At 44.4% G+C, this 18,524-nt stretch overlaps 1 protein-coding gene across 1 annotated transcript; it reads left to right on the forward strand.

The window, feature by feature from the left end:
- Positions 1-1,694: 1,694 nt before the first annotated feature.
- On the forward strand, positions 1,695-16,989 carry NPEPL1 (aminopeptidase like 1). Its single transcript, XM_075438792.1, has 12 exons — positions 1,695-1,894; positions 2,839-3,024; positions 4,101-4,271; positions 6,853-6,942; positions 7,637-7,718; positions 7,918-8,060; positions 8,608-8,685; positions 12,314-12,414; positions 13,046-13,169; positions 14,319-14,495; positions 15,158-15,268; positions 16,093-16,989. Exons 1-12 carry the CDS (start codon positions 1,745-1,747, stop codon positions 16,249-16,251), a joined length of 1,572 nt encoding a protein of 523 aa, XP_075294907.1. The 5' UTR covers positions 1,695-1,744; the 3' UTR covers positions 16,252-16,989.
- Positions 16,990-18,524: the final 1,535 nt, after the last annotated feature.

Raw genomic sequence — 18,524 nt, forward strand, 5'->3', positions numbered from 1 at the left:
AGACCGCATGACTTGAGCAGAACAGTGTTGCTGGAGCATCTCCTGAGAATCTGCGGCTCCCCACGTGGTGGGAATCACCTACAAGGCTTGTACAGAATTTCTCCGTTAAAATGCATGTAAGTGTGCGGAAATGAGCTGCTACTCCTTGGTAACAGAAGTTAATTATAGTGATAGGTGAAGATGACAGTCCATAAAGCACTGCAATAACAACTTTATTTCTACTGCAAGCCTCTAGAACCTGAGAAGTGGAAGAATTAGTTTATTGCTTGGTAAATTTTGGAATGTGCTAAAAATGTGAATTAATATAATTGATACGGTGGTCACAGAGGCTGCCTAGATGGCATTGATTTAGGATTTGCTTTTATGAACCATTTAAAACACAAAGGAGTCATACTCTTTTGCTTAAATTCTTGGAAACCTCACTTTTGGTACAGCCTTGCAAAATCTTGCAAGTTCTTGCACAGGTGATGGTCAATCTGATTTTGTTGGAAAAAAAAAAGTGTATTTACTACTTGAAACTCAGCCAAAACCCAACAAACACCAGCAGCCTTCCCAGGTAAATTAAAAATCATTAAAACAGGGACTCCATTATGATTTTGCATATTTATTATGATGGATTATGTAAGATATGTCTGAGTAGCTTAAATTACATAAACACATCCAGCTTGCAGAGGATCAGTACCTGGCGTGGCTGTGGAGGACTGGCCCACGCTGCAGCTTCCGCCGTGGCTCACACCAGCAGAAATGTTGGCAGCCACTGTTGGTGGAAAATGCCTCGAAATTTCCGTGCTGTAGGAAGAACGGATTTTCTCAGCCAGTTTATTGCCTTGACTGGGAACCCTCCTCTGCTGTCCTGAACTTTAATGAGGGGAGGATCGAGGGCTAGATGGGTGTTTCCTACTGCTCGGTTCACCTTTGGGATAACATGGATTTGGGGACAGCGCTGCGTCGGTGTTCTTGGGGTGGCAGCAGAATTGGTGCTGGGTACCGAGGAGCTCGCTGCCGGGCTGGATCTCCCGAACGTCTCCGTCCCGGAGTAGTTGCTGGGTGCTGCTGTCTCCCGTCTCCCGCGCTGACGGCAGGTGTGGAGCAACGGCCAGCCCAGAGCCACCTGTGCTCTGTGGGTCAGCAAGGAGACTCGTAACAGCTGGAGGTAATAAATAAATACCGTATTATATTTAAAACAGTTAAATTTACTATTAAAGCTGGTGTTTGGAAAACATTGTTTCCTTTCAGTGCATCCCCATGCTGTACCTCAGAGCGCATTGTGGCTTTTTGCTCTGTTTCTGGAGTGTTTTTGGCAGTACGTTTTACCGAATATTTAACTTCACGAGGAAAAGAGTAATTCAGCTGCTTCCATTTTTATCCTATGCGACCTCACGCTTTCAAAATGAAGCATTTCCATCCCAAAATGAAGCACTTTCACCCCACAACGAAGGGGCAATGCGGCCCCGCTCCCTGCCCGGCGCCCGATCCCAGCGGGGCGCGGGGGCGGTGCGCGTTCCCCGCTTCCAACCGCCGAGGCCTTCGCCGGCCCCGGGCTCCAGCGCGGGCGCGGACGGGACGGGACAGTCCCCCCATCGCGGGGTTGTGTGGGTTCGCAGCACAGGGGGGGCCCGCGGGCCGGGCCGGCTCCCTCCGCCGCATCCGGGTCCCGCGCCCCGCCCGCCCCGGCCCGATGCCCGCCCCGCGGAGCCGGCGGCGGGGCGGAGCCGCCGCGCCGGGCCGGGCCGAGGGCAGGAAGATGGCGAACGTGCAGCTGGAGTTCCAGGCCAGCGCCGGCGAGGCGGACCCGCAGAGCCGCCCGCTGCTCGTCCTGGGCCAGCTCCACAACCTCCACCGCCTGCCCTGGGCCCAACTGCGGGGCAAGCTGCAGCCGCGGGTCACCGAGGAGGTGAGGCCGGGAGCGCGCTGCCCCCGTCCCGCGCAGCCCCTCGCCCTGAGGCGGCGGCCCCGGGGCAGGCGGGGGCTGGCCCGGCCTGCGGCTGCCTGCGCGGCGCCGGGGCCTGCCGCGCCCGGGGGACCGGGAAGGAGCCTGCCAGGCCCGCGGATCCGGGCCTCGAACCCCGGGCCAGAGGGTTTTACCCCGAGAACCCCCACCCGGAGCGGCCCGAAGCGGGGAAGCGGGGAGGGCGGCGGGGTCGGCGGGAGCCTGTTGCTGCGGCGGGGGGAGGCCGCGCCGCCCTGGCCCGCCCGCCGCTTGGCTCCCGCACCCCGTGTGCCCGCCTGGGCGGGCGGGACGCGCTCTGCCCCCGCGCTGCGGGAGCGCGGGGTGGCTGCGGCGAACGCGCGGGCCCGGGGTGTGCGGGGCTGGGGCGGCTCGGGAGCCGGGGTGGCTGCTGGCAGGGCGAGGAGCGTTTTGGGTCGCGGCTGTCGGGTCGCTGGGTGTTTGGCAGGTGTTTTGCTGGGTGCTGGAGCTTCTTATGACAATATTTAGCCTTTTGTTGTTATTGTTTTTAATTAAAACGCTGCGTGAAACAAGAACTCGGGACTGGTAAATCAGTCCGTCTATTTATCAGAAGGAAAACTGTCTCGGCTTGAGAAAGCTCTGCAGCAGCCCTTGCACTGTGTGGTGTGTTCTTAAATTGTGGTTCACGTGGCTGGAGAGAGATGCGCGTGATGGGAAGCGCATCTGTGTTTTCTGGTGAAGGAACAGGTTTGTCGCCTCTCCTGTTGCTTTTCCCTCTAGAGCTTATTGCATTTAAAAGCGTACGCATGGTTTCTTCGTATCCAACACCTAAAATCCTGTAATTAAAGAGTGCCCACACACAGTGGGAAGGAGATGGAAAGAAAAGTCTGATGCAGTTCTTTATCTTGAAATTCTTCTTTCCTCCCCAGATATGGCAATCTGCTCTAAGCACCCTGAACCCGAACCCCACCGACAGCTGCCCGCTCTACCTGAATTACGCCACGGTGGCCGCTTTGCCTTCCAGGGTCAGCCGGCACAACAGCCCGTCTGCAGCGCAGTTCATCACCCGCCTGGTTAGGAACTGCCTTCCCGGAGGCGTCAACAGATGTATTGTTGTAAGTGGCTGTTTGAAAATGCTTCTGGTGAAATGTCTAGTCAAGTGTTTTCTCGACTCTTCAGAATTTTAGCTGTATCCAAGGAGACTAGAGGTGGACAAATTTTACCCATAGAATTATACCGACATTTATAAATGGTTTCGCACTGATGCATAGACAAGACCTGACTATAATAGCTTATGCATGCTCAAGCAGTTGGAGGGATTTAAGGTTGGATATGTATGGGATGTCTTCAACTAGGAACGTCCATGCAAAGGGAACCATTAGTGGCTTTTCTCAAACTAGGTTTTGTGACATTAGCACAGGCTTTAGAAGATTGAGGTAGCTTAAGTGCAGGGTGCTATGTCTATGTTGCATAACAAGCTCGTGGACTGCTTTGGACATCTTCCCTAAGAGCCTGATGAAGTTGTTACTTGTTTCTGTGGCTTATGCAGATTAATTCAGATTTCTAGGTTGTTAGAGAAGACTCATATAGTCACTGTCAGTAAAAAATCTAATTATATTCTTCACTTGGAAAACTTACTTGCAAGCGTAATAAGTCCATTTTTTCCCCTTATAGTTAACTTTGAAGAAGTTTAGCTAAAACTTTCCATTCGTAATTTCTGTAATGAACTTCAGAAAAATATTCTACAAGTTAAAAAGCTTCAGGGTTATGATTAGCCACATTCTGATATCATTGCTCTCTCTGTTTCGTTTGTTTTGAACACATATTGATGGTTCCCATGCTTTTTTTTTGTCTTGATTTGTAATTGTTAATTGCCGTAGTATAATTAAAGTAGTCCAGCTCCCTTATAAGGATGTACTAATTCCCACACAGTCAAGTCCAGCAGCGTAATTAATTTCCGTATGGGAAATGAACTGACCCAGTTCAGTGGGGCAGTGTTGGTACTGCCACCCTGCCCATGCAGAACATGGCGTCTGAGGCTGCCTTGAGTCAGACATCAGTTATTTCCCACCCACCCCCTTTTTCTTTTCCCCTCTTCACCAATAATATCACAGGTAACAGATCCTTTTAAATGTAGTTTTCCACATCCCTGATGTTGTCTGACTCATTTGTATTCTGGCTGCTCTTTCAGATGGTCTGTGAGCGGTCTGAAGTCTTCGCTTCTGCTTGTGCATTGGCCAGGGCCTTCCCGTTGTTCACACATCGGTCCAGTGCATCAAGACGCACAGAGAAGAAAACTGTAACGGTTGAGTTTTTCCTGGTTGGACAAAACAATGGACCAATAGAAGTGGCAACACTGAAAGTAAGAGTTTGGGGGTTTCTGTCATCAGCGGTTTCCATTATTCCCTGAAATTGTGGGTTTTTTTTCAATTTGTTGCATGCACAAATACATCTGTCCCAGGCTACATGTGGAATAGGTGTTGTATCTAAAGCAATAAATTATCCTAGGTCAAAGTTTCTTGAAATTTATCAGTTCACAGCACCTGTGAGTAGAAGTATTGGAACATATTACTGCAGCAAAGGCTTGCAAAATTTCTCTTTTCTCGTGTTTATTATAGATGCAAATAGTGTATTTTTAGCCTTTAGTATTACATTGCCTTCAGCATGTGGGTTTCTCGCTTGCTTTTACCTGGGATAAATCTGTATGTGGCTGTGCAGGTGAATATTGCAGTGAAGTCACTTAAAGTTGCTTATTCTGGGATCACATATGGCTTCTGCTATTTCTGTCTGGTGTACCTCTTTGGCTGAGTTTTTCTAGCAGAACTGTAGCCAGAAACAAGACCATAAGAAATTGTACAGCTTGGAGATGAGCTATACGTAACTGTTGAGTATGTCTAAGTTGTCTTTCAGTAACAGATAATCAAAGACTGTTTCCCTTGTGCATGACTATTACAGAGAGGAAACTCCATGTCAGGTAACTTTTAGTATGCTAGGTCATTCCTCTTCAAGATCCCCACTTGAAAGCTCTTCTGAGGTTGGCAGTGAAGCTGTTGGGCACGATTCCTGTTCAGCGCTCCAGGTTCTGTGCTGCAGTACAGATGGACACTCACTTAGCTCATCCATCAGTGGGGTTGTACAAATCCCTTAAAAATTTTGGCAATGGATTTGAAAAAGAGACACTGTTACTGCATCTGAAATTTACAGAGTTGCAGCTTCTGGGTATTATTTTTTTTTCTTGCAGTATGTTTTCCTCCATATTTTGTCCTTACACTAAGAACTGAATTGGCTACAGCAAATGATGCCAGACCAGTTTTCAGTCAAGTGACAGACAAGCTATGAGTACAACTGTTGATCACTCAATTTTTCCATGCGCCAAATCAGAAAAAACATAACTGGTGTCAAAAACAGTTCCTTCAGATAGGTAGATTTCAAACCACTTGGGTTATTTATAACTAAAAAACAAAGCTGAAATGCTTTCTGCCTCCTGTTCTTCCCCTCAATGTAAATGCCAAAACTATTACTGGCTTCCTCCCAGCTAAGTTTTCACCCCTTAGATTCAACCAGCACCAGACAGCTGATGTAGAGGATGGAAGAGGCAAGTGGAAGGGTTTTTTTAGCTAAACCTCTCCCTCGGCGTGTTGCTGTATTTTGCACCTACTGCATTGTGCAGGATATTTTATGGTGAGGACTAGCAAGGATTGCCACAGTTTTCCAAGGCACTTATTAAAGGTTGCCGTTATCCAGGTTCTCTTGAGTACCCTGGAAGCCAAACCCAGGCACAGCTTATTTCTAAGTCATGTTGTTTCCCTCAGGCTTCACCTTTGGCTTAGAGCACCTCCAGTTACCTGCATGGCCCTAACAGTGACTCGCTCCGAACCTAACCTGGCTCCGGAGGAGGCCCTTATCCCTTTAGGGGAAGTAAAGAAATCAAAAGTAATTGCAGGGAACCGGGCACCATTCCAAAGCACCCCAAGAGTTGTGAGTCTGCTGGGATATGGGATGTATAGAGTCCTGAGGCCAGTCTGGCCAAGCCGAACTTCAGATACCTCAGCAGGAATAACTGTCTAACGCGTCGGATTCCTCTGTAATCCAGCTTGACTTGCCCTGCTGCTGTGTGTGGTCTTCAGTGTAGTGTGGCTACTGGAAAGCTTGAACAACGTTTACTTCCACCTAGTCTTTTGTTTCAAGTTGTTAATTTCCAGGAGTTTAAAGTTAAAGCTTAGTGTCTGGTGCCCCTGTTGTCCTTTCTGTCGGGAGGATCCTTCTTTAAAGAAACAGCCTCGGCGTGCTCACTGTCGACCATGTTGATTCTGTCCACTCTTGCTTAGAGAAGTTTTTACTCAGTCGAGGTGGGGGTCAGTCCATTTTGCCACGGGAATGAGGAAACAGATGCATGCATGTTTTATACAAATATGAAATATTCCACATTCCCCGTGGGATTGGCATATAGAATGTCTTGTGGTAGTAATCTTTATTGCACTCAGCCACTCTGCCTGCCATATATAAACTGCGGTTTCCCATGTTGTGGATTATGAAATCTCTGCAGGTTTCCAGCCTGAGCAGCCTACAAGCTCATTGTGACTTCCTGAATTGGCTTCCTCTTATCTTTCTTTCCTCCACTTCACCTTGCCTTTTTGATCTTCCTTTGATAGTGGAGAAGGCTACTAATTTTGCAATATCAGTTCAGTGTGGGAAGGAACACAGTTGCTTAGAAATGAGAGCACAGCAAAAAATAACTTAAGCTTAACACGTACAAAAAAATAACGGTTGGCTTGATTGACATTTAATGCTGTACAACTGCCTGCGATCGGTTGCAGTTAAGCACCAGTCTGTTCCAGAGGAACCACACGTCTGCTGTAGGCTGCATAGGACTAGATGCAAAGCTTTGCAGAAAAGCAACCAAACCAAGGCCGCTTCTCAGGTGTGCTCGCTTCTTTTCATAGTGTCTGGCAAGTGCTACAGAAGGAGTCAGACTGGCTGCTCGAATTGTGGACACCCCATGCAATGAGATGAACACAGATAACTTCCTGGAGGTAGGTAATACACCTGATGAGTAAGAGTTACTAATTGTAAGTCTAGACTACAGTAACCAAGAGCTAGTGTTGCTGTCTCTTAGCAAAACCTGTGTCAGCAGTGGGAAGCCCATCAAAGAATCTGTCCAGGGATGCTGAGACTATTTCTCTGGCCTTTAATATTTTGTAGAACTTTGATAAGTTGGAAGGAGGTGGAGTGTAAAGCTTGGGGTAAGGCATTGGGAGTCAGAAGACATGAATTCTTGTCTCGGTCATGACACTGGTGTCTTTGCCAGTGCTGGTGTTGTCTTAAACCCAATGGTGGTAAGAGTTTCTGAAATGATGGGACAGAAGTTGTCATGTTTCAAAAGGAGTTTTATCATTAAGAGCTGGAAAGCTGTGGAGAATGAAAATATTCCTGTCCTATTGCATCATGATCCAGTAGAGTGAACAGCTGGCCTTTACCTCTGAAGGTTTCTTTTACTGGTGGAACTTAAAGGTCAGATTTGTGTTTCATGCCATAGTAAGTGAAGGATGTCTCAGTAGAATTAGGCCATTGGAAAACCAGCACTACTCCCAAAATTGTGAATGTGTGTATGTATATGCATGCAAAAATCACACAAATCCCTTACGTGGGTACGCATATGTGTAGAAAGACACAAGTGTGTCCTGCTGATGACTGACTGACAATGTCCTTTTTGTTTTAATGACTAAGGAAATCAAAAAAGTTGGCAAGGATCTTGGGATTACTCCTACCATTATTCGAGATGAGGAACTGAAAGAGAGAGGCTTTGGAGGTATATCTTGTTGAAAACTCAGCTTTTTTTCCGAGTAGTTAATTGGAATGTTTTGCCATTTCCATTGTAATGTTTTATGTGCACATTTTTGAAACAGTTCTATTGCCCATAGTATTCCAAGATGTTTTACAGAAAATATCCACAGATTTCTCCCTGCAGTCGTTCTTCCTCACAAGTGGTTTAATTCTCTGTTTTCCAGGTATCTACGGAGTTGGCAAGGCAGCTCTGCATCCTCCAGCCCTGGCAGTTCTCAGTCACACTCCAGATGGTGCTACGCAGACCATTGCATGGGTGGGCAAAGGTATCGTGTATGACACTGGAGGACTCAGCATTAAGGGAAAGGTACATAAATACTTGGTTTTTCTGCTGCCTTTCCTTACAGTGTTGTTTTCTGATGGAAATTGTTTAGTTAATGTCTGTAGAAAACCAGAGGGTATTTATTTGAGTAAACACTTGAACTACGGTCATCCATACGGACACAAACTACCAGAGGAGAAGACCGAACAGAATTCAAGGAGCCTTTTACAGAGCAGTTAAATAGCTGGCTCATATGTTTTTCCCACTGCTAGGAGAAAGCTAGAAACAAAGATGTTTAATTTCTGATTTTGGAGTTAGGTCCAAAACCCATTTGAGTTGGCCTCAGTGTGAATCCTGTAAACAGCCTTTTTCTTGTTTATTTTCTAACAATTTAGCAGCAGAGGTTTACTATTTTCCAGTCTAAGGCAAGATCCACCAATAAGCAGGTGCACGTGCTCCATGTTCCTGTTATGGATAAGCACTGTCGAGACCAGAGTTACAGAAGCATCAGAAATACTAGTTGTCGCAGGGATTACTGTGAAATTTTCTTTTAAAGAAAAAAAAAAATAATTTTACGGTTCTGTTTGAACAGACTACTATGCCTGGAATGAAACGAGACTGTGGTGGAGCAGCTGCTATTTTGGGTGCCTTCAAAGCCACTGTAAAACAAGTAAGTAAAATGTGTTAATTGATATCGTGTATCCCAGCATTGCCAAGGAGCAGGCTGGCTTTTGGATATATTCCCAGATCTGGGAGCCAGTCTGATCCTGAAGTTCTGACCAGCCGCTGCTATTAGTGATCTCGAGCCACTCTGCTCTTTCTGCTGTTTCAGGAAAATACTTAAAGTCTTTACCGGGGTCTTGAGAATTGTGAGAAATTCCTTTGAGTGCTAATTTTTTTTTTTAAGACTCTTTCTTGAATTTCAGGTTTTGTTCTGTGGACTGAGTGGTTTCTAGTTCCTTGAATCAGATTTATACTTGAGTTATCCAGTGCTAATTTGGTTTAAGTTAAGGGATTTGGCGCAGCTGTTGTCCCCTTAGCAAAGAAGGGGATGAGTGACACTGGGATATGAAGTCTGTCCATATTCCAAATCCTGTGCCAGTTCTAATATTAACCTTCTCAGGAAGTGGCAGCTCTAGTCTCATCAGGAGCTGCTTGTTGGTTTGCTCCTGTGGTCAGAAAGTAGTAGGGGAGCTGAGAAGCAGCCAGGTATTGAAATATGAAGAATTGAAAAAATGCATATTGTGCTTAAACAGTATGAACTGGGGAAAAGAAGTGGCCCCCGGCAGTAAAAGTCTGCCCTCTCCACAGAAACAGTGACTGAGTCTTGCTGACACAGCAGCTATTGCCTCCGAGGAGTATCCAAAGTTCAAAGAACAGTGACTGCTGCAGAATAATGCATAGATCTGACGGAAGTTGTCCAGGGGATCATCAGTGCCAAATTCCCATTTCTCAACAGTTGAACTCTGTGCCTTGGCCCTGGCAGCATGTTTGATGTGGAAAGATTGTAAACTTCACAGTTATCTGCGGAGGCTTAAAATTGAAAACAGATTTGTGAGCTGCATCTCAGGCAAAACGGGTAGCTCTCCGTAACTACGTCCTTCAGAAAGTTAGATCACGTGTTTGCAAGGGACAGGAGCTAGAACTTACACAGTGCTTTGTCTGGAAAAGCCATGGATGGGGTACGTTCTTTTGGTGATTCAGTCCTTGTTTCCAAAGTGGTTGTGTGTGTACTTATCTGCACTGAGGGGAGTTGCACTCACAGTCACAGTAGGTGTGAATGCAAGTGATCTGTCGTTTCATATGCAATTAGTGTAACGATGAATAAACTGGTAGTGATGTGTTTGGACAAACTGAGCCTGAATAAGCTGTCATACCTCACAAGAAATCTGTGCCTTTATATGTAAAAGCAAAAGAGTAATCTCACTGCTTGATTTTACAACCTCATGTAAGAAGACCTGTTAATGAAATCCCTGCAGAAAATGCATTCGGCTAGGCAGTGGAAAGAATTTGTCGTTGTTACCGTTTCAAGACTTTTTTCTTTTAAGTGCTCTTAAGAATCATATAAAGCTGGAAGAGGTTTAAATTAGCTACGCTTTGTCACAGAGACTGAAGTTGGAAACGTGTGTTGGGTAGAAAGCTCTGTGGGAAGAGGGGCAGAGGTTATTCTCCATCTTTCAAAAATATCTGCCTACATGCTGTTGAACAGTTTTACAACGTGATTTAAAAAGGCTTTGGATAGCAAAATTAAGCAAGTGATGTTTCCTAGAAAGGTGCATTTCATCTGTTGTGAGCTTTCCAACACAAGGGAGAAGAGAAAAACATTCACTTAAATTTCTGAAATCCTTCTTGATCCTGCGTGTTGACCCAGTGAATCCTGCTTTTGAAGAGCTGCAGACAGAGTGGGGTGCAGGAGAAGGCAGCTGATACTGGAAGCAGGTTTTCACTTTTTGACAGTAGATTAACCACGTCTCCCACTTGGAGGAGGAAAATTGGTGCAGAGAGACTGTGAGTAGAGCGGGGCTTTGCTGTGCAGACCGTTTTGGAAGAGCAAAGGGTCATAGACGGAAGGTTGTCTCATCAGCAGTGCTGTTTGCCCACTGGCAGGACAAGAAACTGCAAAGTGGCTTTAAGGCTTCTAGATGCTGCTGGTTACTCTGAAAGGTTTTGATTGATGCATTTTCCCTTTGGACTTCAGAACATGAGCTGGTTCAGCGAGTCCAGATTTCTTCAGCTACAGACTTTTATGAAGAGACTAAGAGTAAAACTGACCCTGGTATCCCTAGGAATGTGATGTTTTTAAGGCTAGCTATTCCAGCTGAGGAGGAACTGTGTTTTTATTTGTTAAATGCTGCTGTCTCCCTTTCAGTTCCTAGGATCCCTCCACACAGTACAGCCATTGTATAAGTAACAAAATCATTGTACATTTTAAAATATCATCCATAACCATATAAGAACTTGATTTTAAAGCAAAGTAAACCAGAATGAGATATTCCAGAAGAGACGAAACTAAGGGGAAAAAAAAGAGCTTGAAAATGCCGCGTGCCTCCCAGCAGGAATGATACATTATTTAAAAAAAACCACAACAAACGCCCATCTCGCCCTCCAAAAAAAGCAACCCAAATTCATCTTAGCTATGGATATTTTTGGTTTTACGTGGAAAGAGAGAGGATAGATCCTGGTAGCATGTATCTGACCTGTGGTGAAGGCTGGGTGCTGAAGGGCAGCGAGCTGTGTCGTTGGCACTGGGAAATCCACTGAGACACAGAGTTCTACCACGTTCAGGATTGCCACAATCAAAGTTCCTTTCCAACAAAATTCTCAGATAGAATCTGTTCACCTGGGGTTGGTTCTTTAGGGAAGGTATACAGTTCACAGATAGCTGCAGATTAGCGTTTATTATTTCCATCATTTTCGACTGTTACTGCAGGCTCTTCCCCAGCGTGGCAGAAATGATGGGAAGGAGCTCCGTTTCTCAAATGACTCCAGTTGTATCTTTGTTGTTATTGGGGACTAAATAAAAGCAGTGGGGAATGCAGGGTTTGGAAAATAATCCCAGGTATCCTGCCTGGACATGTAATGTCCTCTCACAGGCTTTGTAATTGTCATGTTGAAAGCATCTGTTGCTTGGATCTTTCCTTTGTGGCTATGAAAGGTGAAGGAGTTACACAGTCTGGACATTGTGTTTGTGATCTGTGTTGTGAGTCTATGTTAGGGCTGTATTAAAATCAGATGAGTGAAGCGTCACCTCTTTGGAGAAGTATTCTGCTGATTTTCCTACAGGGGTACTGTAGTTCAGTGACTCAGGGTTTGTTTTCGGTGAGCCTGACAGTTTCCTGGTGAGCTCAGTGGGCTTGGGACTTGTACTTGTGAAGAGCTTACTGGAGTTGGCTGTGAAGACCTGGACGTGCTCTTCCCAGGGAACTGGGTTTGATTAAACATAAGCCCCTCCAGTTGCATCTGTACACTGTATGTAAAGGATATTTTAATTCTGATACCTTGCCACTGAGAGGAGATGGTACTGGATCGCTGCTTAATTGAGAAGGGCTTGCTTGATCCCTTCCCCATTTGTCTGTCACATGCATCTAGGCTTTTACTCACTCTCCAGTGAGAGCTCTAAAACCGATATTAGATGTTACCTCCTCGCCTGCTTGCTGTAGCTCCTGGCTCCAGCTTCAAGATAGAAGAAGTTTGTCACAGATTTCCCATGTAGTTAGTCGTAATCCCTCGTTGAAGTCAGTCCCAATAAATTAGCCTGATGTGAATCAAAACCCACTTCTCTCCTATTGTTGTTACAGGGTTTTAAAGACAATCTTCATGCTGTTTTTTGTTTGGCCGAGAATGCAGTCGGACCACGTGCTACAAGACCTGATGACATTCATGTTCTTTACTCTGGAAAGTAAGATTCTATCTATCCTTTTCACAGAAACTTTGAGAGGAAACATCATCTTTGGTTCTGTTTATCTGACTACCATGTAGGTTGTGAACCGGTTGCTCATCAGCTTCCCTAAATATTGATAATAGTATTTCACACAGCCATAGTAGTGAGTTTTAGAGTGTGCTTAGTTTCCTGTTGAGTATGTAAATACACATCAAAACATGTATGTCATGAGCTGAAGTTTCCTTAAAGTGCTCAGGTTTAGGCGTTTTTTCCAGTACAGCCAGTTTTCTGTGTCCATCTGTAGCCTATATTGTCTCAGTCACCGAGGCAGGCTGCCATTGCATTAGAGTCTCTTCTTGTTTTAAGCGGAGTACGATACCTCTTTGTATGGCAGTAACTTGTAAAATCCCAGCTCGACAGGCCCAACAAGTAGACCCAACCATGAGGACAGTACTGTTAAACCCTTTTCCATGTGCTCTGTCTGGATGCTTGCAGCTGGGGTATAAGCAGCCATGCAGAGTTGCAGAGCCAAAGAAGAAAGCACATTACATTTAAGTCTACTTTCTTGTCCAGTATTCTAGTCTAGACAGAGGAGTTTTAACTTCCAGCCTGAAGCAATGTTGTATTAAATGCCCTGTCTTCTTCCTAGAACTGTGGAAATCAATAACACTGATGCAGAAGGTAGACTGATACTGGCTGATGGGGTAGCTTACGCATGCAAAGATCTAGGAGCTGATATCATTCTTGACATGGCCACTCTTACTGGAGCTCAGGTACTGATAGAGAACTGCTGGCAGGTGGGGGCTGCGTCTGTCATTGTATGCTGCTTTGCTTCTGTCCTGCTGGTCTTTGGGGAACTGTTGTGCTTGATGGTGGCTTCCTCAACTTCTGGAAGTTGCTATCAGCAACGCCAGTAAACTGTAATCCTCTGTGCACATGACGTGCTGTGAATGTGTTACATTTATAACTGTGTTACTCAAGCAGGGGTTTTTTTGTCCCTTACACAACTTTTTCGCTTTTGCATACTTAAAGAAAAAATGGTATTCTTCTGATTACATTAGCAGCTGATGTAAGCAGTCCAGTACTCAATGTTTGCAATTCAGTGGCTTTACAGTTAGCAGAACTGATTCGATGACAGGGATCAGCAGATGTTTTGTCTGTAAAATGGCTTACATTGGAAGTCACCCACAGAATGAAACAAGGGTACAGATTTAATGCTACTGTTTTTTGAAATCTGTTCCTCTTTTATAGAAGGTTATATTGATGACCAGTGATGCTTGTGGTTTGATTTTTTAGAAAATGAATTGGTCTTTGTATGAGGAGGAGAAATGGTGGCAAATTTTAGAAGCATGAATGTTGCGTACGTTGGTGTAAACATCAATCCTTTGAAAGTTTCCCATCATCATCCTACTGGAAAACTGATGTGGTGGCCTCTGGCTTGTGTGTATTTGGAAGGAAGCAACCTTTCCAATGATGGGAATGTTACATTCACACTGTTTGTGTGATTCACACACATTGCTGGGGTATCCTCTGTGTGTGTGTGTGTGTCAGATGTTTTATTTGTAATTCATTGCTGATTTAATTTTGTTTCTAAGGATAAATAATTGTGAAGTGATATAGTTTGCTTGCTCAGTAACTGTAAAGAAATGTTTTTGTGGAAGTGGTTTGAATAGGCCAGACAAATGCAGGCTATTTCACTGCAGAGTGGATTTTCAGAAATTTCAAAAGATTCAGCAGTAGCTACAATGTCTTTGTCTACATTGTCGCACTCCCTTCTTGTAAAGTAGTTTTTGAGATATTTTTCTCTTGGTGGTTTTGTTAGATGGAAAGCAGCTGTTAATGCTGAGAGGGAGTAGTACAGAATTACCCTACCCAGCACAGTTAAGGTGAATCCTTCCCAATTTTATCTTGTATCTCACTAGGGAATTGCTACAGGAAAGTATCATGCTGCTGTCCTTACCAATAACGAAGAGTGGGAAAAGGCTTGTGTTAAAGCTGGCAGGAACTGTGGAGACTTGGTCCATCCTCTTGTCTATTGTCCTGAGCTCCACTTCAGTGAATTTACCTCTGCTGTAGCTGATATGAAGAACTCTGTGGCAGTAAGATTTTTTTTTTCTTTAAATTATACTTATTACATAAAAATGTGTGTTTTCTAGGTATGTGCTGGCCTGTTGATAGCTTGCTGAAAGCTCTTCATGAGGGCTGTAATCTTTTAGAAATGGGTTGTATAGTTGTGGTCTTCAAGGTCTTTTACCTGGGTATTTTGCAGGCTGTATATCACTACACTGATACTTAGCGTCAATTTTAAACAGGCAGCCTGCTGCAAAGGTATCTTGGGGCTGCTTGCATTTTAACCATGGCTCTAAGATTAATAATAAATTCCTGGATGGAGACCATTTTAAAAAGTAAAGACAAGTATTCCTTAGAATATGTATAACTGAGACAGTAACTGGGAATGCAGAAACCAGGAAACTGAGGACAGAGGCCTCAGGGATTGCTGCAGCTGCTTCTGCTGTGTTTGAGAGTTCATGTGTGCGCCAAGTTCCAAAAACACTGCAGAAAGGAGCTTGGGCAGAAGAATTGAGCAGGGCCAGGGATTAAGTCAAAGGACTTACAGCAGAGCTGGTTAGCAGAGACTTGCGTTTTAGGGCCATTCGTTAAGCTTTGCACTAGATTTGCACTACTGTCTTTTCTGTAGCCAAGAATAGAACTGACATTTTCTTTTCTTGCAAGACCAACGATATTTTTATTGTTTCTACAGGACCGAGATAATACTCCAAGCTCCTGCGCTGGGCTCTTCATTGCTTCTCACATTGGCTTTGACTGGCCTGGAGTCTGGGTCCATATAGACATTGCTGCGCCCGTTCATGCAGTGAGTATGCTCTTGTGACTTCTGACGTTTTCCTGGGCGAGCAGGCTGGGTAAAGAACACTGCTTGTGCCTGCGGATATGTTGAGCTGTGTGCCACCAAATGCAAAGCGAGAGAATTAGGTGGAGAGGAGTTCTTCTGAAAAGCATTGACCCTTCATCTGCGTTGGGAGTTTCTTTGTTTTGGTGGCTTCATCCGTTCATAGTTTTCATTTTGGTTTGAAAATATTCTATCAGTCACTTTAATCAGCAACATCTTTATCGTTGTAAACAACTTGCCTGCTTTCTGCTCATGGCAATAATTGTAGCCTATCGTTTTCACCCATACTGTTTTAAGATGATTGACGAGAGTTGATTTTCCTGCCTGCTGACCTGCAGCAGAGAAAACATTTGTTTCCTCTTGGGGGTTTCCCTTCCTCCCTTTGATGGAACTTGGGTATATTCCTTTTTCCTAAAAACTAAGCCAATTTACTCCCTCCTCTTCCTTTTTTTTTAAACCCAGCTTACTCAGCTCATACTTCAAATCTGTGCTCATGCTGGATGGAACATGCCCTGCCCTGAACGATGCAGGTATAAATCCACCCTCGAGTCGGCATGTGCTCTGTTCTCGTGTGAACCAGCCAATGCGTTGGCTTAATCTAATCGGGGGCAGATTCCCACAGCAGTGAGGAAACAGAAGCACATGCTGAGCAGGCCTGCCAGGGACCCCAAGGATTCACTGTGGCCATGCGCCATCACTGCTCTCGTTGAGCGAGTCGGCAAATTAGAACTGGATTCAGATTATACAATCCGAAGGGTGAATCGTTCTCTCTTTTTTTTTTTTCCTAGGGTGAACGAGCTACTGGCTATGGCGTGGCTTTATTGCTGTCACTTTTTGGAGGGGCATCTGAAGACCCTTTGCTAAACATGGTGTCCCCTCTAGGGTGCAATGGAGACTCTCCCCCTGACGATATGGAGAGGGATTCCAAGCGGCGGCGCCTGGTTTAACGCGCCCCAGCCCTGAATGACGGGGTGCATGGGTTACCTCACTTTGCACTGATTCATTCTTAAGCAATGAAAATGTCACACATCAGAAATTGCCATTTTTTTACCATCATTATAAGATTTATTACTTGTTTCTGATAAAAACATCCTGTTTTCTTGGTTTTTTTAAATTATTGGTGCGCACAGTTGCTGAACAATGTCAGTGGTGCAGAGTCCAGGCTCAACTAACTGTGTCGGGAAGAGGGCACATCCTCCTCTGAGCTCCTCACAAAACCTAGCTAAGTGCATTAATGCATGAGAAGCTCTCTCTAGACTGAAGAAGCAACTGCAGTTATTGCTTACAAAGCCTTCTGGATTACTTATTATATGTGAGGTTTTATCAGATGTTTCTGCAGGCCTCACTACATCTCAGAACACAGAACAAGGAAAAAAACTGCTGTGGACTTGGCTTATTCAGTGACAGTTTAGGTTAGCAGCAAAGGAGATGTAATGAGAAAAGGCCTATAGTTTTAATAAGGTGCTGTTTCCGCATGTTTAATGTTTTTCTGACCAGTAAAATCAGCAAGAGTGGTCCAGAACATATCTCTACGTAAATCTTTCACATACAAATTACAGAATGTATTCATGTTAAATGAGAAAAAAAAATAGAGGGACTGTGGTTGAGTAAAATCGGTTTACAAAGCTGAGTGGCTTCTTGCCACTTAATAAATTTATTATTATTAAAGCAGCTTACATATCCCATGTGGCGTTTCATGGTGTTATTTACATTTCTGAGAACAATGAGTGCTCCAAAAGTTTGTTCCTGACATCATTACTGTATTCAGATTCCTGTTCCCAGGACTTGTGCATCTGAAAACGGACCCAACAGAGTAACAGCTTACACTGCATGGTTTGGGGCAGTTCTGAAGGACTGAACGCTGATTCACTTCATGTGTTTGATTCAGCAGCACTCAGGGATGCCTCGTATATCTGTATAAGCCAGTCACAAGGTGCTTACAAGCACTACTTTGACTTGGATACCCACGGAAAATGACTTGCTCCGGTTTATGGAACGTCAGCAGCAGAGCTGGGAACAGAGTGACGAAGTTTTAATCAGTGCTGGTCCCTGCCCGGTGGTTCAGGCGTCAGCCGTTGGAAACATTTCTTGGCTCAACCAGAGCGTTGACGGTGAAGAATCCCACCCAGCACACAGTTTTGACTACTCTGCAGACAGTCAGGCTGATTTGTGATGAACGACACCTTGCCCTGTGTCGGAGGGGTGATCTCTGGAGAGAACCAGTGCGAGGTTTTAGATGAAGTTCCAACAATGAGGTACACATCTGGTTTAGGCATGAGTCTTTTTGATTAAAGACCTCATGGAAAGCTTAATGCAGAAGGGAGAATAAACAGCATTTTTTATTCTGGTTTGTGGCTATATTTGATTGTTTGGTAGAATGTAACTTTTTAAAAGAAAACAAAACCAGAACTTCATTACTTCATATATTTGCTTCTCCCATGCTGTTTTGGTTTCCTGGTCTGCTGGGTGATAGTTTTAGGAGAGATATATGTATAAATGAGTTCTGCCTTTGGCCATTCTAGACATAAAGCACTATCTGGTAGTGCTTTATATATATATATATATATATGTAGTATAAAGCACTACCTGGTACCAAAACCAGTTGTGGGAAATGTGTTGATGAAGAGTTACGGTCGTTACTGACTCGGTCTGACCACTGAAGCTAATGGCAAAATGTTCTGATTTCAGTGCTCTGAAATCAAGTCTTCAATCTCCATCCAGTACAAATACACTTCAAATTAATCAATTCTAATTCTGAAATTTAGTGTTTTGCCAAAATGAGGCAGATTTTTACATGAAAAGTAGCCTGTGGTTTTGTGGTGTAAGGCGAAATTCTGATGTTACTCACTGATTGCAGCAAGCCCAGATAAAGGAGAAATGATGACCGATTATCAGATGCTTCAGTTTTGCTGTGTCTCATAGCATATCATTCTGCTGGATTTAATTTGGAAGGCGCTTAATAGAAGCCATCTTTAAAAAGAAATATCTAATATTAAAGAAATCTGAGATACCTGGACAACAAACAGGGTAAATATTTATGAAATCAAAACCTGACAACCAGCTTAAGTTTGCATAAGCAGAGTAAAATAACCCGACACCTAACAGTAAAAAGGTCTGATGCTTCCTCTGTTTCCGAGACACAAAATAAAAATCAGGGCGCTTTTTTTTTCATATTCCATTATAAAATCCCTTGCTATTCCTGACGTACATTATTATTTCA

This window comes from Opisthocomus hoazin, chromosome 18 (assembly GCF_030867145.1).
Source record: "Opisthocomus hoazin isolate bOpiHoa1 chromosome 18, bOpiHoa1.hap1, whole genome shotgun sequence".
In the NCBI taxonomy this organism is placed as follows: Eukaryota; Metazoa; Chordata; class Aves; order Opisthocomiformes; family Opisthocomidae; genus Opisthocomus; species Opisthocomus hoazin.